Here is a 17,481-nt window from a genome sequence, read left to right on the forward strand (position 1 = left end):
AGAAAGCTTCTAGTTTCTTTCTGTTAAGTATGATAACTGTAGTTTCTTTGTAGATGTCTCTGTCGAGGTGAGGAAGTCCTCTTCTGTTGCTAGCTGCTGAGAGTTTTTATCATGAATGCTGTTGGTTCTGTGAAATACTTTTTTAGCATCTATCGTTTGATCATATGATTTAGCCTACTGATGTGATAGATTACATTGATTTTCAAATGTTGAACCAGCCTTGTGTATTGGAATAAATCCCACATGATCTTGGTGTATAATTATTTTTAACGATATTAGATTTGATTTGCTAATATTTTGTTAAGGATTTTTGCATCTATGTTCAGAGATACTGGTCTGTGTATTCTTTTCTTGTAACGTTTTTATCTGATTTTGGCATTAGGATAATAATGCTGGTCTCACAGTATGAGTTAAGAAGTATTCCCTCTGCTGCTATCTTATGGAAGAGATTAGTATAATTTCTTCCTTTTTTTTTTTTTTTTTTTTAAGATTTTTTTTTTTAGGGGCGCCTCGGTAGCGCAGTCGTTAAAGCGTCTGCCTTCGGCTCAGGGCGTGATCCTGGTGATCCGGGATCGAGTCCCACATCAGGCTCCTCCGCTGGGGGCCTGCTTCTTCCTCTCCCACTCCCCCTGCTGTGTTCCCTCTCTCGCTGGCTGTCTCTCTGTCACATAGATGAATAAAATCTTTAAAAAAAAAAAAAAAAAAAAAATTTTTTTTTTTAAGCAATCTCTTCACCCAACAGGGGGCTCAGATTCACAAGCCTGAGATCCAGAGTCTCGTGCTCCACTCCAGCCGCCCCAGTATAATTTCTTCCTTAAATGTTTGGTAAAATTAACCCATAAAGCTATTGGGCCTAGTGCTCTCTGTTTTGGAAGGTTATTAATTATTGATTCAATTTCTTGAATTGTTATTGGCCTATTGAAATTATGTATTTCTTGTGTAAGTTCTGACAGATTGTGTTTTTTCAAGGAATTGGTCCCTTTTATCTAGGTTATCAAATTTGTGGGCATAAGGTTTTTCATAATTTTCAGTTATTATCCTTTTAATGTCCATGGGATCTGTGCTGGTATTCCTGTTTAATTTTTAATTTAATTTTTAAATTAAAATTAAAAAAAAATTTTTAAGTAATCACTATGCTTAACATGGGGTTTGAACTCACTACCCTGAGATCAAAGGTCACACACTCTACCAGCTGAGCCAACCAGGCACGCCTTGTTTTGTTGTTTTTTTTTTTTGCCCCTGTTTAATTTTTGATATTAGTAATTACTGTGTCTTCTCTTTTTTTGTTAGTTAACCTGGATGGAGGTTTATACATTTTTATTGATCTTTTAAATTTTATTGATGTTTTCAGGCTTTTGGTTTTGTTTCTTAGTTGATTTTCTGTTTTCAGTTTCATTGATTTCTGTTCCAATTTTTATTAATTTTTTCTTTCTGGAAAAGAAGTTTGGATTATTTTGGAACAATTTGCTCTTTTTCTAGTTTCCTAAGGTGGAAGCCTAGATTATTGGTTCTACGTCTTTCTTCTTTTCTTAATAAATGCATCTGATGTCATAAATTTCACTCTAAGCACTGCTTTTCCTGCATCCCCCAAATTTGAGTAAGTAGTGCTTTTATTTATTTATTTATTTATTTATTTATTTATTTATTTATTTATTTATTTATTTTATTGCTGTATTTATTTATTTATTTATTTTAATTTTTTCTTTTGATTTCTTTAATCCATTGCTTTTTTTTTTTTTTTTAATTTTCTAAATTTCCCTCTGTTACAGATAGTTCTTTTCGTTTCATCGTGGTCATTGAAAATACCTTGTAGGACTTCAGTCTTTTTAAATTACTGGGAATTGTTTGTCATCTGAAGTACTGTCTCTCCTGGGGAATGTTCTGTCTGTACTTGAGAAGAACAAGTATTTTCTTGTTGGTGGTAGGTTCTATATATGTTTGCTATGTCTAGTTGGTTTATAGTGTTTTTCAAACCTTCTTCTCTCGTTTATCTTTTGTGTAATTGTTCTTTCCACTATTGAGAGTAGGATCTTGTGCTCTCCATCCGTTACTATTAAATTGTCTATTTCTGCTTTCAGTTCTGTCACAGTTTGCTCCATAACTTTTGGGCTTATATGCACATACCTTTATAATTGTTATGTCATTTTGATAAACTGCCTTTTTATTATTATATAATGTCCTTTGTCTCTTATAACAGTTTTTGTTTTAAAGTTTATTTTGTGGGGGCGCCTGGGTGCCTTACTCAGTTAAGCAGCTGCCTTCGGCTCAGGTCATGATCTTGGGATCCTGGGATCAGGGACCTGCGTTGGGCTCTGTGCTTAGCAGGGAGTCTGCTTCTCCCTCCCCGTCTGCCCCTTCTTCGCCACCATCCTCCCCGCCCTGCTCATTCTCTCTCGCAAATGAATAAATAAAATCTTTAAAAAAAATAAAGTTTATTTTGTGTAGTACTAGTATAGTTTCCTCAGTTGTCTTTTGGTTACCATTTGAATGAAATCTCTTTTTCCATTCCTTCACTTTCAGCTTATTTATGTTTTTGGTTCCAAAAGCAAGTTTTTCCTCTTGGTTGTGCCCATTTCTCAGATTTTCCTTGTTTTTGATGACCTTGACAGTTTTTTATTTTTTAAAGATTTTACTGATTTGCAGAGAGCACAAGCAGGGGGTACTGCAGGCAGAGGGAGAAGCAGGCAGAAGGAGAAGGCAGAGTAGGCAGAGGGAGAAGCAGGCTCCCCACTGAGCAAGGAGCCCCACTCGATCCCAGGAGCCTGGGAGAAATCAAGACCTAAGGTTTGGACAAAAGGCTGAAGGTAATGGTGTGATTTGGTCTTTATTTTATGGGGTGTTGCCCCTTGCCGTGAGGCAAGCCTAGTATCTGCTTCCCCTACCTGGTCTTTGTGTCCACAATCTGAGTTCTTTTGGTTCTAGAACAGACACTGGGCACAAGGCATAGAGTCTTTGCCTGATGTAGAAATCACAGTTGTGTTTCTCAGTATCCCTCTTGCATATTTTTCTGGGGTTCTTTGCATTTATTGGTCTCCTGACTGCTCAGCTTAGCTTTCCTCCCCCAGCCACTTGGCATGGCCTATAGTTCCTAAGCTGGGACCTAGATCATTTGCTGCCCTATTCATGGTATTGCCAGGCTCTTCCCTGATCTTTTCTGTTCAGCTTTTAGCTTTTGGACTGTGCCCCTCGCTGTTTATGGGGAAATTGGATTCTAGCCCCTGTGTGATTTTCACATTGGGCCAACGGGTAAAAGAAAGCACTTGGAATTGGAGAGGGCAGGAAAGAGATATGGGAAGAAAAGTCTTAATCATTGTCAGGATTGTCCCCTAGTACACTAGATAAATTAACCCTGGGTTGCCTCATCATTCATACTATTAATTTTTATGTCCCTAGTAAATAGTACTTTTACTAGTCATAAACATAAGACAGAATTCGTATTTGTATGAATTGAAGACAAAGGAGTCATTTTTTTTTTTGCATGAAAACAAGTTAATTATTAAAGAAGTGATTACAAAATGCCAAAAATCCCTGGATTCTTGCTTTTCTTGCACTTGTTAATTCAAGATAATGTTGGTGAGATTCCAAAGAATAGTTGGCATGTTCAGAAGACTATTCTACTTGGCTTCTTAATGATAAGGATGTCTTTGGCTCAGTATTTCTTAGAGAAGTTTTAGAATGCTTTCATTCTGGAAAATTGTCTGGCATCAGGTGTGCTGGGTTTAATTTGCTGCCTGAAGATCGTTCTATGAGGAAATAAAAGACAACTAATTATACTCTTAAATACATAAGCTGACTATATAGGCACGGGCTAAGCTAGCCAGTGCACTCCGTCCCCCTGCCCACAGCTCTTGCTTTGAGGATGGAACAATCAGGGTAATGGGAGTCCCAGAGGTTATTTCTGGGTGGTTGTTGTTTGAACTATTCCAGAGAGAAATGGAGGGTGAAGCTTCTGGTAGGTAGAGACCTCCATGTGCACCCAAAATAGAGCTCACCTAGAAATAGTAGAGCCAAGAGATGGATTCTGGTGTCATCATTTGGGCCCTGAATCAGACCGCTGCTGAAGCTAGTCTCATCCCTGGGTGTGCACTACCTATAATTTTATTGTTGCATAAACCAGTTCTGGTTGGGCTATCATTTGTAGCTGGAACATAGTTGATGTTCATCTAATCCAATCCCTTGACTCAAGGCTGACTTCGGGAGGCTAAGTGATATGTCCAAGGCCACTCAGAGCCATGGAATGTAAGCACAGGAGGCAGAAAACCAACATTGAGGTGAATGCTGATTTACTCTGCTCTATACTCTGGTAGTTGATTTGGCCACATATCCAGGGAAATTTGGGGGTTAAGTAAAACCATGAATATACAACTTCTGAGATTTGAGCCAAAATGAAAGAAGTTGTTATTTTTTCCAGTTGGATTATATACTTGATAAGCATGTTTATCAAGAATGGAACACCTAAGGGTGATGGAGATTCTAAACTTATTTGCTCTCTCATATATCTTCCCTCAGCCCACCCTCATCATTTACTGTTTGTCTGGTGACAAATTTAAATAAAAATCCCATTCTTTTACCTGTTTCTTAGGAAGCAAGTTCTCTTTGAAATTTTCTCTGGGTTTAAGGTTAGATAGATGGGAAGAAGGAGGGAAATTTGAGTCAGGGTGGCAAGAATGAGAGGCTCCAGCATACAGAAGGTAACAGTGTGGATGAGTCAGGCATATGGGGTAGGAATCTTTCCAAAGAAGGGATTGAGGCATATTCAGAAAAGTAAGGGGATGGTAGACTATGTGTCTGCATATAACCAAGAGTGTCTCAGTTTTAGTGCTTGTGAATAAAGGGACAGTAGGCAGTGAATCTGCCTAGGAAAGAGTGGGGAGATTGATTGGAGCTGGTAAGGTAGCCTGGAACAGACTGAGGCTGAAGCCCATTGGCCCCGTTCATTCCTGTGAAGGTTGAAGTATAGAGTAGGCCTTAGTGCAAAGGGGAAATATTTGTATTTCTCTCTTACCGATTTCAGTACTTCAACCTTGGCTTTGGTTAGAGGATTTGAGGTTATTCCTGGTGGCACATTCCATGCACTTGTCATTTCTGAAATAAAGAAGGAGAATTTTAAGATAGAGTTGAAGAAAACAATGACCAGGCTGGGTTGTTTTAGCCATAGTCAACCAGAGGGATCTCTGGTCAGTGTACGGCTCTAGGAGAAATTGCTCCCATGCCCATTCAGTGGACAGATTTTAGACATAGACTCTCTTAGTCGTGTGTGTGTATGTATGGGTGAGTTTACAAGGATCAGAAATGACCCTAGAACTAACTGGAAACCTGGTGGGTATTCTATGTATAGAGAATCAATATTAAGAACCATGTAGGCATGTCTGCCTTCACTAACTTAAGAAGATTAAAAGACCCTGCTATTTTGGTGTTATTTGCGATATTTTGAACCCCTCTAGAGTTCACCACAAATATGTACAGGTGGCATTTTGTACCATCATCTCTTGATGGTTGTGAAGTTCATGATCTCAGTCTCAGGTTTCTCAAACTCCAGCATCTCTGTGACTGGGTGATCCAGGTCCATGTTTCCTCTAAGTGGTATGATGATGTTGGTCCTGAAGACCCTAGTGGGCTAGATTTCATTAGGACCTGCTGAAGAGGCATTTAGATTTAATTTTCATGTTTTGCCATCTCAAGATTCTGAAGTCCCTATCCGAAAAGAAATGATTTTCAGCCCAGATGGTGATTGAAAGATACTGTGCTCAGTGCCGTAGAACATTCTGTAATGTGGTTTCACAGTCTTGTCCCTTTCTTATGACTCTTCTACGTGTTTACATTATTAATTCCACATACCATTAAGGGCAGACAAAAATTTCTTCAGAACCACAGGCATTACATTTTGCGCCTCGTCCTCCTGGAAGAGATGGGAGAAGCATTTTTATAAGTATATCTTGGGTGCCCCTGATATGTGGGTTTTTCCTAGTAGAAGTCTGTTACTGGATGAGGCTAGGTGGGGAGGTGGAACTTGGTCCGTCCCTCAGGCTTCTTCTGCTTTGGGGTTTTCCAAAGCCTTTCAGTAGGTTTTGAAGCCTTAGGTGGCTCCTTAAACAAACGTTTATTGGGTTCCTATTATGTTCCGGACAGTGCTGTAGGCACAGCGGTGCAGCTGCATATTCTCAAGACAGATGCTGAATTCAGTGTGGGGAAGGCCTGGTTGTTGCTGAGCCTGCCTCTTCTGCATCCCCTTCTCGGGTCTCCAAGTTCTGCTTCTCTCTGCTGGCATTCTGCTCACCTTTCCCCTCTTCAAAAGGCCTATGATTCCGTGATGCCTACCTTTGACACATCCTGTTTCCTCTACCTAGTACGCACTTTGGGTCTGTAGTAAACCACTCCTCCTTCAAGGCTAAGTTCAGGCATCATCTTCTCAGGGAACTCACTGTCTGCCTCCTAGTTGGTGCTCTCTCTACTCTGTCATCTTTGTGCTGAATTGACAACTTTCTGCGTAAATGTCTGTGTCCCTCGTTAGGTGGGTAGTTACACAAGGTTAGGGACCATGCCTTCTACGATCCTTCCCCTGCACAGAGCCTAGCATGTCACGTAGCTTCCCAGCACTGAAGATGAGATGCAGGATCATTGGGCTTGTGACACTCCCAGAGTTTTTCTCTCAACTGACTCCTCTTTATCTCAGGGCTGACATATGAGATGCACACAGCCTCTGTAGTCACCCGTAGTTATAAGGTTGTTCACTTCTGGGTGCCCCATGTATGCCTCCACCCAGTGTGTGGCTACTAGACTCTTAATGATTTACCTGATTTGTGTATGATTTTAATCTGTCTCTGTCTTCCCACTTAAACTTGAGCGTCACTCTCGGAGTCAGGGATCTCATCATTATCTTATGTTGTATTCTAGGGCTGGGCACATAGTGGTGCTCACGAAACATTTGTTAAATGAAGGTGTGAATATGTATAAGATCAAATATCCAAAAGAGGGGTGTGGTTGGTGAACCTCCTGTGAATTTCCTGGAGTCTGCTCACTGGGCCCTACCCTCACTTTTCCCGTTTCCCCACTTCCAGGCTCTCATCTGGTGATCCATGTGCTCACTCCGTAGAACATGGGTTGAGAAACACCGATGGGAAGGGTCAGACCTTGGGAGGCTGGGTGTATTTTTGAGCAACTCCTGTGAGCCCATGCAACATTAGGGTCTAGATTATCTTTTCATTCTTCCAGTGGACTCTGGAACTGCCTTGTGTATCAGAATCACCCATGACACCAAAAAAGCATGGATTTAGGCCTTCCTTAGGTCACTGACTGAATGTGGAACTCCAATAATGGGGTTTGGGAACTAGTTTTAACAACTCTTCAGAGAGAGCTTAGGTTTGGAACCTCTAGTCCTATCCCACAATGCATCTGTGATCTAGTCTGTGTGACCTTTTCCTTCCAGAGTCCCTGTGTCACTGAGCATCTGGCATTAAGATAATTTCTCACATATAGATATTTTAAAAATAGAATCCACTTACAGCCTCAGGGGGTGTCACCCAGTGTTCAGAGCTGTCAGGAGACAAAGTACAAGGAAAAATTATTTTCACATAAAAAATATTAACCAATTCTAGAGTTTAGGTATTAAGTCACTTCTCAAAGCCATTTATGAAATGTCAGATACAGAGGAGTAACCAATTTTAAGGTGAGTAAAACTCCATTTTTATTTCCCTATAATTATGCATGTGATTTGAATTGGGTTCTTAATATTTGTTTCTATACTGACAAATGTCAAGAGGATTTTGTAGTTATAGACAGTACCTCTTAATCTTGATGTCTAGTATCAATTTGTCTTTTGAAATCTGGCAGTCATGGGCGATGATTAAGGTCTGCATTAATATAAAACAAACATGAGTTAAAAATAATATTTTGACCTGGCTAGTCAGCAAACGTGTCACGTTGTGATATGACCAACAAGATAAGGACAACGAGGTAAGGACCAGAGTGGAGACTACCTGGTCTCAGGAGACAACCTGTTTATTTCTTCTGCCCTGGCGGCTGAGCCCACAAGCCTCCCTTGTCGTAGGGACACCCAGGCACTTGGGCGTGCAGGGATTTGGCATTAGCTCCCTTTACACTCCAGACCACTCTTCTTTCCATGTAACCTTTGTTCCTGTTAGTTCCTCCTCACAGCTCAATCCTGATTTGTTATTCAGTACTTACCGTTTTCCCAGTAGCAAAACTCTCACCATCCTTTTCCACAGTGACCCAGTAGGTGGCTTGGATTTGGTTGCCTGATTGGAAGGAGTAGGCTATTTTGGTGATGCTTGCAGCCAGGTTATTCATCTGTTTTAAAGAAGTCATCATTTACAATATGGAGAGGAAGAATGACTGCAGAATGTTGCCTTGTAAGATACCCATGCATTATTCAGTTCATTTATTCAAATACTTATTGGCCCTCTAGTATGAATCGGTTACGTAGCTGGGTGCTGGTGCATCTGATGTGACCACAACAGACAGGGTCAAATTCCAAATATTTTCCTATATGTCATTTCCTTTCTCAGAAGGACAGTAGGGCATTTAATACATAAAATTTTGCTTTTCTATTACCCCTCATCCAATTTAAACCCATTTCTTTTTTTGCTCTTGTGGCAGAGTGCTCTGCACTTGATCGTTTGGGGATGCTGTTAAGGAAACATTGTACATTGCTGAAACTGAGGTCGGCCCCTAGAAAGTACTCCGTGATTATTATATCCTTGTTATTACTGCCTCTCTTCCTTTTCTCACGGCCAGAAGCAAACGAATACCTCACATGTGGATAAACCCACTCCCCTGTTCATACTGTAGCTGTGGGTAAATGACTTCTCTTGCTTTGATTCTCTGTAAAATGGGGATAAGAATCCCTACCTCCTAGTACTATTGTGAGAATGCGAGGACATTCATTATGTAAGAAAGACACCTGGCTTTGTCCTTGGCATAAAGAAGGTGCTCAGAAAACCTTTGTTCTCCTCTGCCCCTGCTCTCTGCTGTCCCTCAATGTCGACAAAGATCCATTTACATGATCATAAAGGGAAAATCTGCACCACAGCACTTCCTCATATTTATCTCTGGAAGAATGTTCTGGAACCCACTGCATTTTCACCTTCTCTCAGGTGACAGACTAGGCTTAAGCAAAGAGGAATATGGTACCAGGGGCTATGTAGATGATGCTTACCTTGACAGAGCTCTGCTTGGCACTTTGAGTGACGATTACTCTCAGTAACTGATGGGACAGAGTTAGGGAAATGTTGGCATTTTTAGGATCTGGTGGCAGGGGACTTCCGGGCACAGGGACTATAGCGTTGTTAAAGACGGCTTTAGCCTAGAGAGAGCAAAGCAGAAAAATCCCTGTCGTCAGGTGAGACTAACATCAATTCCTGTGTCTTTGGAGGCCCGGCTGAGATTTCGAGGAGTGAAGCGGCCCCCTGTGAGCATTGCAGTGGAGGAGAATGATGACAGCAGTAGACCCACCCAGCCTCCGTGTTGGGGGTCTGTGGGAAGTTTTGGTGTTTGTGGAGACTGGAGAGTAGGAATCTCTTGTAAAGAAGGAAACACTGCTCCTCTCTAGTGGATTAGCTCTGATGTAGTCCAACTTAGGGCTACCATACTGCTGATTGTCTAAGAGAAGCCACAGATCCTCACTTTTCAGGTGAATTCCCCCATTTAAGTGTTCTTTAAGTAGCATATATTTTGTGAGTTCAGGGATGTCTCCAGCCCTCCTACGGAATCTATTGTAAGCATAAAGAACACTTACACAGTAGAAGATTGAAAGACCTTGTGTAGAAATCCTGGAACTTTTAACGTCATACTTGAACAAGCCAGTAGCTGCAGGTGAGAGGAGAGAGAGCATATAGACACCCCTGCAACCCCTGGGCTCTTGTTGGCTTTGCCCTCCAGATGGGGGACTAGTGTGGACACCTCTGTCTTTCTCGCTCCCAGGCAGAACGTTGGTGCCCTAGTGGCTCTTCCATTTCTTTTTTTTAATTTTTTTTAATTTTTTTATTTTTTTGGCTTTTCCATTTCTGGGAGGAGGCTTCAGGGAGGAAGACAACACAAGGGCTTGGCCCTATTCTTGTTGTGCCAAAACCTCAAGTGAGAGGAAAAGCCTTGTTGCCCAGGCCCCAGTTTCATCTACTCTGGGACTTGGGAAATGTTACCAGTTCCCTGTTTTGACTGTCTTGGCAGCCGCTGTCCCACTATGTCCTATCATTCCTGTCTCCTGGATATATTTGGGGACATTGGAAGGAATTTTTGCTTCTCAGCTTCCCTGGCATGAGGACTAAGAATGCTCCTTGCTCCAACTCCACACACATATGCACTTTGCAAGCCATTTGGGTGGTGGGGTTACCACAGAGACTTCTAAGGAGCTCTTTTCCCTGCTCTGTCCTGGAGAATGAGTCACAGTGATTCAGAGAAGCTGGTAAGTCGCCACATTTTCTGCCGTGAGGGTGCTGAGGTTTGAATGGTTGGAGGTACATGGTATTGTAGCTCACAGCCCCATACTCTCCTGTCTGTCATCTGGTGGCATCCCAGAGGAGCCCTCCATTGACCTGTGAGCCCCAGGGAGGTCTGGTGTTTGTACTCACAGTTCTTGCATTCGTTGAAATCACTGAGATCAATGTCACACGATTCCGGTTCTTGAAACTGTGAAATCACCACCAGTTAGCTTTGATAGTGCAGCAGGCCTGTCCTCCTCTGCCGCCCAGCTCCTCTTTCCCTTCTTCCTGTCCTCCCTCCTTCTCCCTGTCCTATTTCTTGGATTTCTCTTTGGGAGAACTCATCCTCTCACCCTCCCAGCCTGAGGCATTATCCTGTCCTGCTGGGGTCTTTTGGGCCAGAAGGGCTGATGTCTCCTTCTTGAGTCTCTTCCAGCCTCAGCCCACATCTGAGGAAAGGACTCCTTCCTGTCTTTCCCCCAGTGACCTAGCCCTCTGAGGTGGTGCTCTCCTCTTTCCCAGGACTTACATTTTCTTCCATAGCTACTGTCAACACTTGAGAAATGATGTTGTCCAAAGGCAGAGGCACAGGGATAGGCACTGGCAAAGTATCTGTGAGCCTGGGAAAGACATGTGGAGAACTGTGTGATTCTTGCATTTCTGGATCTTTCCCAGACATTGGAAAAACCCCATCTATTGATGAAACAGCTGCATGATGTCCTGGTTCTTAATTTGTGCAAGCACCTGAGCCCTTTTGTCTACAGTTTCAGTCATTAAGGAAGATGCAAGGATACCTGGGAAAACTGTCAATGCCTGACATCTGACCCAGCGATCCCATGCAGAGAGATTTATCCTTCGGATACTCGTTCACGTTAGTGAACAGATTTGTCTGGGACCTTAGTAGTTGGAGTTGGATACAAAAGTTAATAATTGAAAAATGCAACTCTTCCTTGATAAGGGATTGTTAAATTGTAGTGTATCTTCATTAATGCAATGCTAGGCCATAAACAATGAAGAAGCTATTTATATATGGATGCAAAAGATTCCAAGCTATTTATTTTAAGTGAAACAATCAGAGTCCAGAAAGGTGTATATAATATCTGCCCCTTTTGGTGTGTGGATACGTAACACAACTGTACACATGCAAATAATATCTCTGAAAGCCAACGGAAGAGACTAGATCCATTGGGTGCCTCCGGGGAGGATAATTAGCCAGTTGGCATCCATGCGTGGGCGAAGACTTTTCACATGGCTTCTCGTATCTTTTGAATTTTGAGCTAAGTGAATGTATTGCTTATGCAAAAAGAACAAAATACAAAGAGTATGCCTAGCATATACGGGCAGAGTGAGAGAAGACTGTTTTCAAACAATGGGCTCTTCCCAAACACAGACCCCTCACTGAGCCTCCATTTACTGATCATTTAAGCCATTGGATTGGCCAAACCCATCTCTAAGTGGGGACATTCTGGCACACATTGATCTAGAAAATGAGAAAAATGGTCTCACGTACATGTCCACTATCTGAAGCGTCACTTTCTTGGCCTTGATGTCCTTTTCCTGGACTTGGAGGTTGACACACTGGGTGTTGTTCGTGGAAATGCCAATTTTCACGGTTACATCCCCGTGTACTTGATATCCCAGTATGCTGACTACAGGTCCTGCTAGGCTGTGGAGAGCAAGATGCAGGTGAAACCAGACCTGGCTCTAAGATGTCCCTCAGGCCAAGCAATAGGCGTTTTGGGAATCAGCCTCATGAATTTATCTAGATTAATTGAGAGAGGGAAAGTTTGGTGCTTTCCAGTGAGCATGCCTCAAGGTTGGCCTTCCTCCTCTACACAGCATTCGGAGCCTGGCTTGTGGGAGGCATTCAGTAAACATTGATAAAATCACTCTCCTCACCAGCCTTCAAGAAGTCTTTTGTTGGTGGCACAAGGTGACAAAATGCCCATTATAGGTTACACTTTTGTGCCCAGTATCCCCAGCTGTCTGTTGCGTGGGTGACAGCATAAGAAAAACCCACCATTTACCAGAGCCAGGTCTCATTAAAGCTGGTGTACTGGAGAAGACAGATGTTCTTCCTGATACCGCTAACTGTAGTGGTCACAAATATGGGTTCTGGAGACTCAATGCCTAGGTTCAAACTCTGTCAGCTGTGTGACTTTGAGCAAGGTTTGTAACTGGTTTTGGTCGTCTAAACTGGTTTCCTAGTCTAGAAACAGGACTGCTTTTCTGATGAGGTTGTCTAAGGGGTTCAGTGAGTTCAGAGTGCCTCAGTTACGTGCCTGGCTGGAGCTTGCTCAGTGAGAGGTTTCAGTGCTGTGTGTGTTAGTCCAAGAAGTCTTCTCCCCAGTGCGGATTGCCTTTCCCTCTCATGTCTTCCCCTGAGCCTTGGGCCTACACTGTTAACCTGTTCCTCTCCACATGTGGATGCTCGCTGAGGACAGGGACTGCCATTAGTCCTCCTTCTGTGCCCAGAACAACATCTGGCATAGAGCTGCGTATTAATTACCCATTGGGTGGCTGAATCACCTCCATCCCCCCTTACTGCCTTAGACAGTGTCATTTGTAGAGTAGGCCGATTCTCCTTGGAGAGTCCAGATTATTTGGAGTCATGATACCAGTGTACATGTCATTCTCTGAGGTTTCTCTCTTCATTGCCCATGTATAAAATTGTGCAGATTTCACATGGAAATCTGGATTTCTGGCTGTGCTTCATGGAAATCTGGATTTCTGGCTGTGCTTACACTCTTTGAGGATGGGGCTCCATGGGGTCATTCTCCTGCATTAGTCCTTTGGGGCAGAGGCGAGAGACAGCTGTGCCTGGTGTCCAATTTATGCCATCCTCAATCATCCTACCTTATTCTGTATTGTCTCTGCCTGACCCTTGGACCCTGAATCTTAAGTCTTTAGTCTATGCTGTCCCAATTGACTGATTTGGAAACAGACTCACCCTTTTCCACCTATGAAGGCAGTAGTTGTGGCTTGGACGAGGATTCCATCACCTGTCATGGTTGATGTCATGCTTTCCACGGTCACTTTTTGAACATTTAATCTGCAAAGTGACAGCATCATGGGTCAGTCCTGGCTCCAGAAATCAGCCTGGGCAGCAGGAGAAATAACCCTCGAAGCAGCCAGTTAATAACTTACCAACCCACCCATCCCTGGGACTCCCTAGCCCCCTGCCCCACCCTGCTCCTTAAGCTCAAGAGATCTTGAACATATTTCCCTCTGAAAGGGCACTCTTTCAGCACAGAACTAGAATATTGCTTCATGAAGATGTGGTTGTCCCTTTCCATGAGGTTGTTGGAGGTTGAACTTAAGTGTCCCTAAACAGCAGCTTTCTTCCTATGCCAGACCTTAGGATCAAGGAGTCACTTACCCCAACAAGAGATCTTCTAGGTTAATACTTCCCAACAGGCCTGTGACTGCATCTCCAATGCCTGCTGGAAGTGCATTGTTCAGCATGCCCTGGGTGGATTCTGTGAGCTTTCCGGCTTGGTCACCCACATCATTCAGGGGCAGGGGGAGATTTGCAAGACCAAGGGAGTCGACGAGGCCTTTTGTAGGATTCTTCTCTGCACCGGTGGGTAGTAGGCTGCCCAGATTCTCTTGGATATTGAGGGCATCAGTGACTTTTGAGAGTGATGGCAGTGGAAGCTGTGGGGATTGGCTACCACTTCCTTTGCCCAGGATACCACCAAGAGCATCACCTCCAGGTAGTATGTTGAGGGATGAAGTGATATCTAACACAGACAGTAGGTTGGAGTTAGACACCATGGATAACACTTTTCCAATTGTACCAGACAGAAGTACCTTCTCACACATCAGCTTCTTCTTGATCTTTGGGGGCAGGGTGGCATTCATATCTGAAACGGGTCAAGAGACATGATCCTGCTGTTGCTTGTCCAGCTGGTTCAGCCAGAGGAATCTTCCCAGCTGGAAAACCAGCACCTATGAATTGTGAGACCCGTAGGTCCTGTATGTCATGCCTTCTGGATATATCCATCCCTCCCACTGCCCACAACAGAATAGCTTGGTGATGCAGAGATAATCTGTCTTCTGTCAAGAGCTAACATTTTTTAGCACCTACCTGAGGCCAACTTGGTGTCGAGTATGTTACTCTAAAGCAGTTTGGGCATGGAACAAAAGGACTTAGTTTAGCTTTTGAGCCCAGTAGCCCTGAATTTATAAGGTCTAGACTCTGTTCCTTGAAGTCTGAGTGGCCCCAGGCAGGGTCTTCTCTTTCCTGAGCCCCAGTCTCTACACCTGTGCAGGAATGCAGGATAGAACCTGCAGCATGGGTTGTTGGGTACAGGACTAATGAGTTAAGCCAATTTTAACTGCAGAGTAGGGTTGAGGCGGCTAGTGAAGAGGTGGTATTGCTGACAGATCTGGACTCTTCTGTTCTCCATCTGTGTGATTTTGTGCAAGTCTCTTCTCCAGGCCTCATTTTCCCCTTGTGGGTCATTGGGAGGTCTTGCCACCTTTGACAAGCTGCCCATACTAAGAGAACACCCGTATCAGTGCTGATCCTCCTGCAGCATTGTTATCATTAGGGTGGAGGCCGTGCTCGCCATGTCTTTGCCTCCACACTGGAGATAAGCAGGACAGGGAGAAGTGCAATCCCAGAAGATGGTGGGGAAGGAGAGAGGGTCAAGAGCCACCCTGGAGAGCCATGAAGTCACAGGGGTCCTATCCTATCATACTGGTCTCAGTGGCCTGAGGAAGGAACTCAGAAGGGGAGTTGTTACATCTGGGTGGTGGTCAACCATGCCTAGCTCAGTAAAGAAGTTAACTGGACCAAAGGACAACGGAGTAGCAGGAGGAAGAAGTTCTCTGGTACCAGCCCTGTTAAGCTGATGGGCTTTGGCTTTTGGAGTCTTGCTGCTGCTTGCCATGCGTGGGGCTCTATACTGTGGGGAGCCCCTGCCTGTGTAGGGTGATGTGGATGCACCCGCATCATAGCTTTATGCCTAGAGAATTTCACGTGAACACCAAAGACCCATACAGGGGTGTTCAGGTCAGCGTTGTCTGGAGTAGCACAGACTTGCACAGAACAGAAATTGAATAGATGCATATTGTGGAGGATTCATCTAGTGGAATACCATGGTGAAAATGAAGGGAAAGTCTTCCTCATTAAACATGGATGAATTACCCCAGAAACAAGATTGAGAGACAGTGCAAGCAGGTTACCTTTTGGGAAACTTTACAACAGGTAGTGCAGTTTTTTATATTGAGAAGAAATAGCCACACATCACAGCATATAGAGAAATGGCAAGGGAAAAATCATCAGGCCGGAGGTCTCCTCCAGGGATGGGAGAAGAAGGGGAGGGAGGGAGGCAGCCCTACCTGGGGCCTTCAGCTCTATGGCTGAGTTTTATTCCTTAATCTCAGTTGTGTGTAGAAGAATATTTGCTGTATGTATCTTTTAAGGTTTTGTATGTCTGACCATGAAATTAACAACCACCATCACCAAATCACTGTTTGTTGGGTATACGACTGTTATTTTTTAATTTTTTTTAAAGATGTATTTATTTATTTGAGAGAGAGAGAGAGCATAAGCAGGGGGAGGGGCGGAGGGAGAGGGAATCTGAAGCAGACTCCGCACTGAGCAAGGAGCTTAGTCGGGGCTCAGTCTCACGACCCCAAGATCATGACCTGAGCTGAAATTAAGAGTTGGATGCTTAACCGACTGAGGCACCCAGGCGCCCCCACAACTGTATTTTTTACCACTATCTGAACTTTTCTGTATATTTCAAGGATTTTTGTCATAAGGCAGGATGAGTGTAGGTAGAGCGGAGGAAATGTTCCCGAAGAGGCAAAGCAGTGGATGTGTGAGCTTTGGGCCTGTGCACTGGGATCATTAGGCAGGCACTGATTCCCCTCTGTCACCCTGTCCTGTAATCCTGGAAGGCTGGCTGTAGGAGCCTGGCTGCAAAAGGCCATCACAGGTTGCTTTGTGGGCTTTCCTACTAGCCTTCATTTGCTGATGAGTCCTACTTCTTTCTTGGTCTCCAAAAAGAGTCACTTCTTTGCCAAGCCTTGGAATTCCTGAGCTCCTCTGCTCTCTGGCCCTGGGAGATTGCTGGAGGACAAAATTCCACATCTTTGAGGAGGAGGCTGAGACTCAGGAAGGGCATGAGAAGGGAGCTTGGAGAGAGCAAATCTGGTCAGGGGGTTTGGCAGTGGACCTGGATTTCCCATTTCCTGCTTCCCTGTTACCCGGGTCGATGCTCTAAGCACCTGTGGGTGTTTGGGATGAGCTATCGAGCCTAGCATTGAGCAGCTGTGAGAGCTCCCAGCAGTGTCCAGGTGATAAGGGTCACATAAAACGCAGGTAACCAGACATTTTGCTGGATCCAAGAGTTCCCTTCTCCAGGGTTGCTTCGACCAGTCCTTCCCCATGTGTGGACTACAGATAAGCAGCTTCAACATCAACTTGGAGCTTATTAGAAAACCAGGTTTCAGGCCCACTGCAGAACCGCTGTACCACAGTGTCTGGGGGTGGAGCCCAGGCAGCTGTTTTGTTAGCAAGCTCCTAAGGCGATTCTGGTGTATTCTCCTTATTGAAGGTGTAATTAGCGTTTGGGCTTAGAAAGGAGAAGTGTGTGTGAGGGGGTGGAGAATCAAAGGTGTGCAGGTGAAACAATTTTTACTTACATTCTTCGAGGTTGCTGTTAGACATTGAGTACTTGGCCACGGGTAGACACCTGCCTCCTGGGGTCCTAGCTTGACGTTTTCTAGATGGAGAGCCTTTTCGGGGACCACTGAGCAGTCTTCCAGGTAGATCAAGAGGGGCATTTTTGAGAGCCGCATTGGCTGCTTCATTGACAGGAAGAGTTCCCAGCAGTGAAGATGGATTCAGCAGGTCAAGTGCTCCTGCCTGGACGGTCAGCGTGATGACCAGGGCCCAGAGGGTCAGCATCTTGGCAACTGATACCTGAAAAAGTGAGCTTTGTCAGACACCACATTCCAGTGGACCGTAGGGGTGTCAGTACGTTCTTACTGGATATATACATACAGGGGTTCTAGCTCTTGTGGAGAG

The 17,481-nt window shown here is 44.0% G+C and overlaps 2 protein-coding genes across 3 annotated transcripts in view; one reads left to right on the forward strand and one right to left on the reverse strand.

Moving 5' to 3' along the window:
- The window catches only part of CDK5RAP1 (CDK5RAP1 mitochondrial tRNA methylthiotransferase), a 73,143-nt gene that overhangs the window by 41,708 nt on the left and 13,954 nt on the right, over window positions 1–17,481 (forward strand). The window lies entirely within an intron of this gene.
- On the reverse strand, window positions 3,535–17,370 carry LOC123798419 (vomeromodulin-like). The gene is made up of 14 exons (XM_087853656.1): window positions 17,097–17,370; window positions 13,816–14,302; window positions 13,387–13,488; window positions 11,947–12,102; window positions 10,966–11,056; window positions 10,587–10,644; window positions 9,755–9,825; window positions 9,176–9,322; window positions 8,185–8,307; window positions 7,783–7,850; window positions 7,503–7,533; window positions 5,839–5,899; window positions 5,006–5,085; window positions 3,535–3,743 (listed from the first exon to the last, which is right to left on the reverse strand). Exons 1-14 carry the CDS (start codon window positions 17,359–17,361, stop codon window positions 3,720–3,722), a joined length of 1,764 nt encoding a protein of 587 aa, XP_087709782.1. The 5' UTR covers window positions 17,362–17,370; the 3' UTR covers window positions 3,535–3,719.

Source organism: Ursus americanus, chromosome 22, assembly GCF_024610735.1.
Source record: "Ursus americanus isolate L20-20 chromosome 22, mUrsAme1.1.p, whole genome shotgun sequence".
Taxonomy (NCBI): Eukaryota; Metazoa; Chordata; class Mammalia; order Carnivora; family Ursidae; genus Ursus; species Ursus americanus.

Bases quoted from the DNA above. Each gene is read 5' to 3' on its own strand.
- LOC123798419 (XM_087853656.1), bottom strand. From the start codon at position 17,361: ATGCTGACCCTCTGGGCCCTGGTCATCACGCTGACCGTCCAGGCAGGA. The intron at 7,851-8,184 runs GTAAGTACTGAA...ATATTAATGCAG, and splicing joins GTTTTGCTACTGGGAAAACG to ACCTTAATCATCGCCCATGA. The intron at 5,900-7,502 runs GTAAGTGGATTC...CATCTCTTCCAG, and splicing joins GGGTGACACCCCCTGAGGCT to GAGGACGAGGCGCAAAATGT.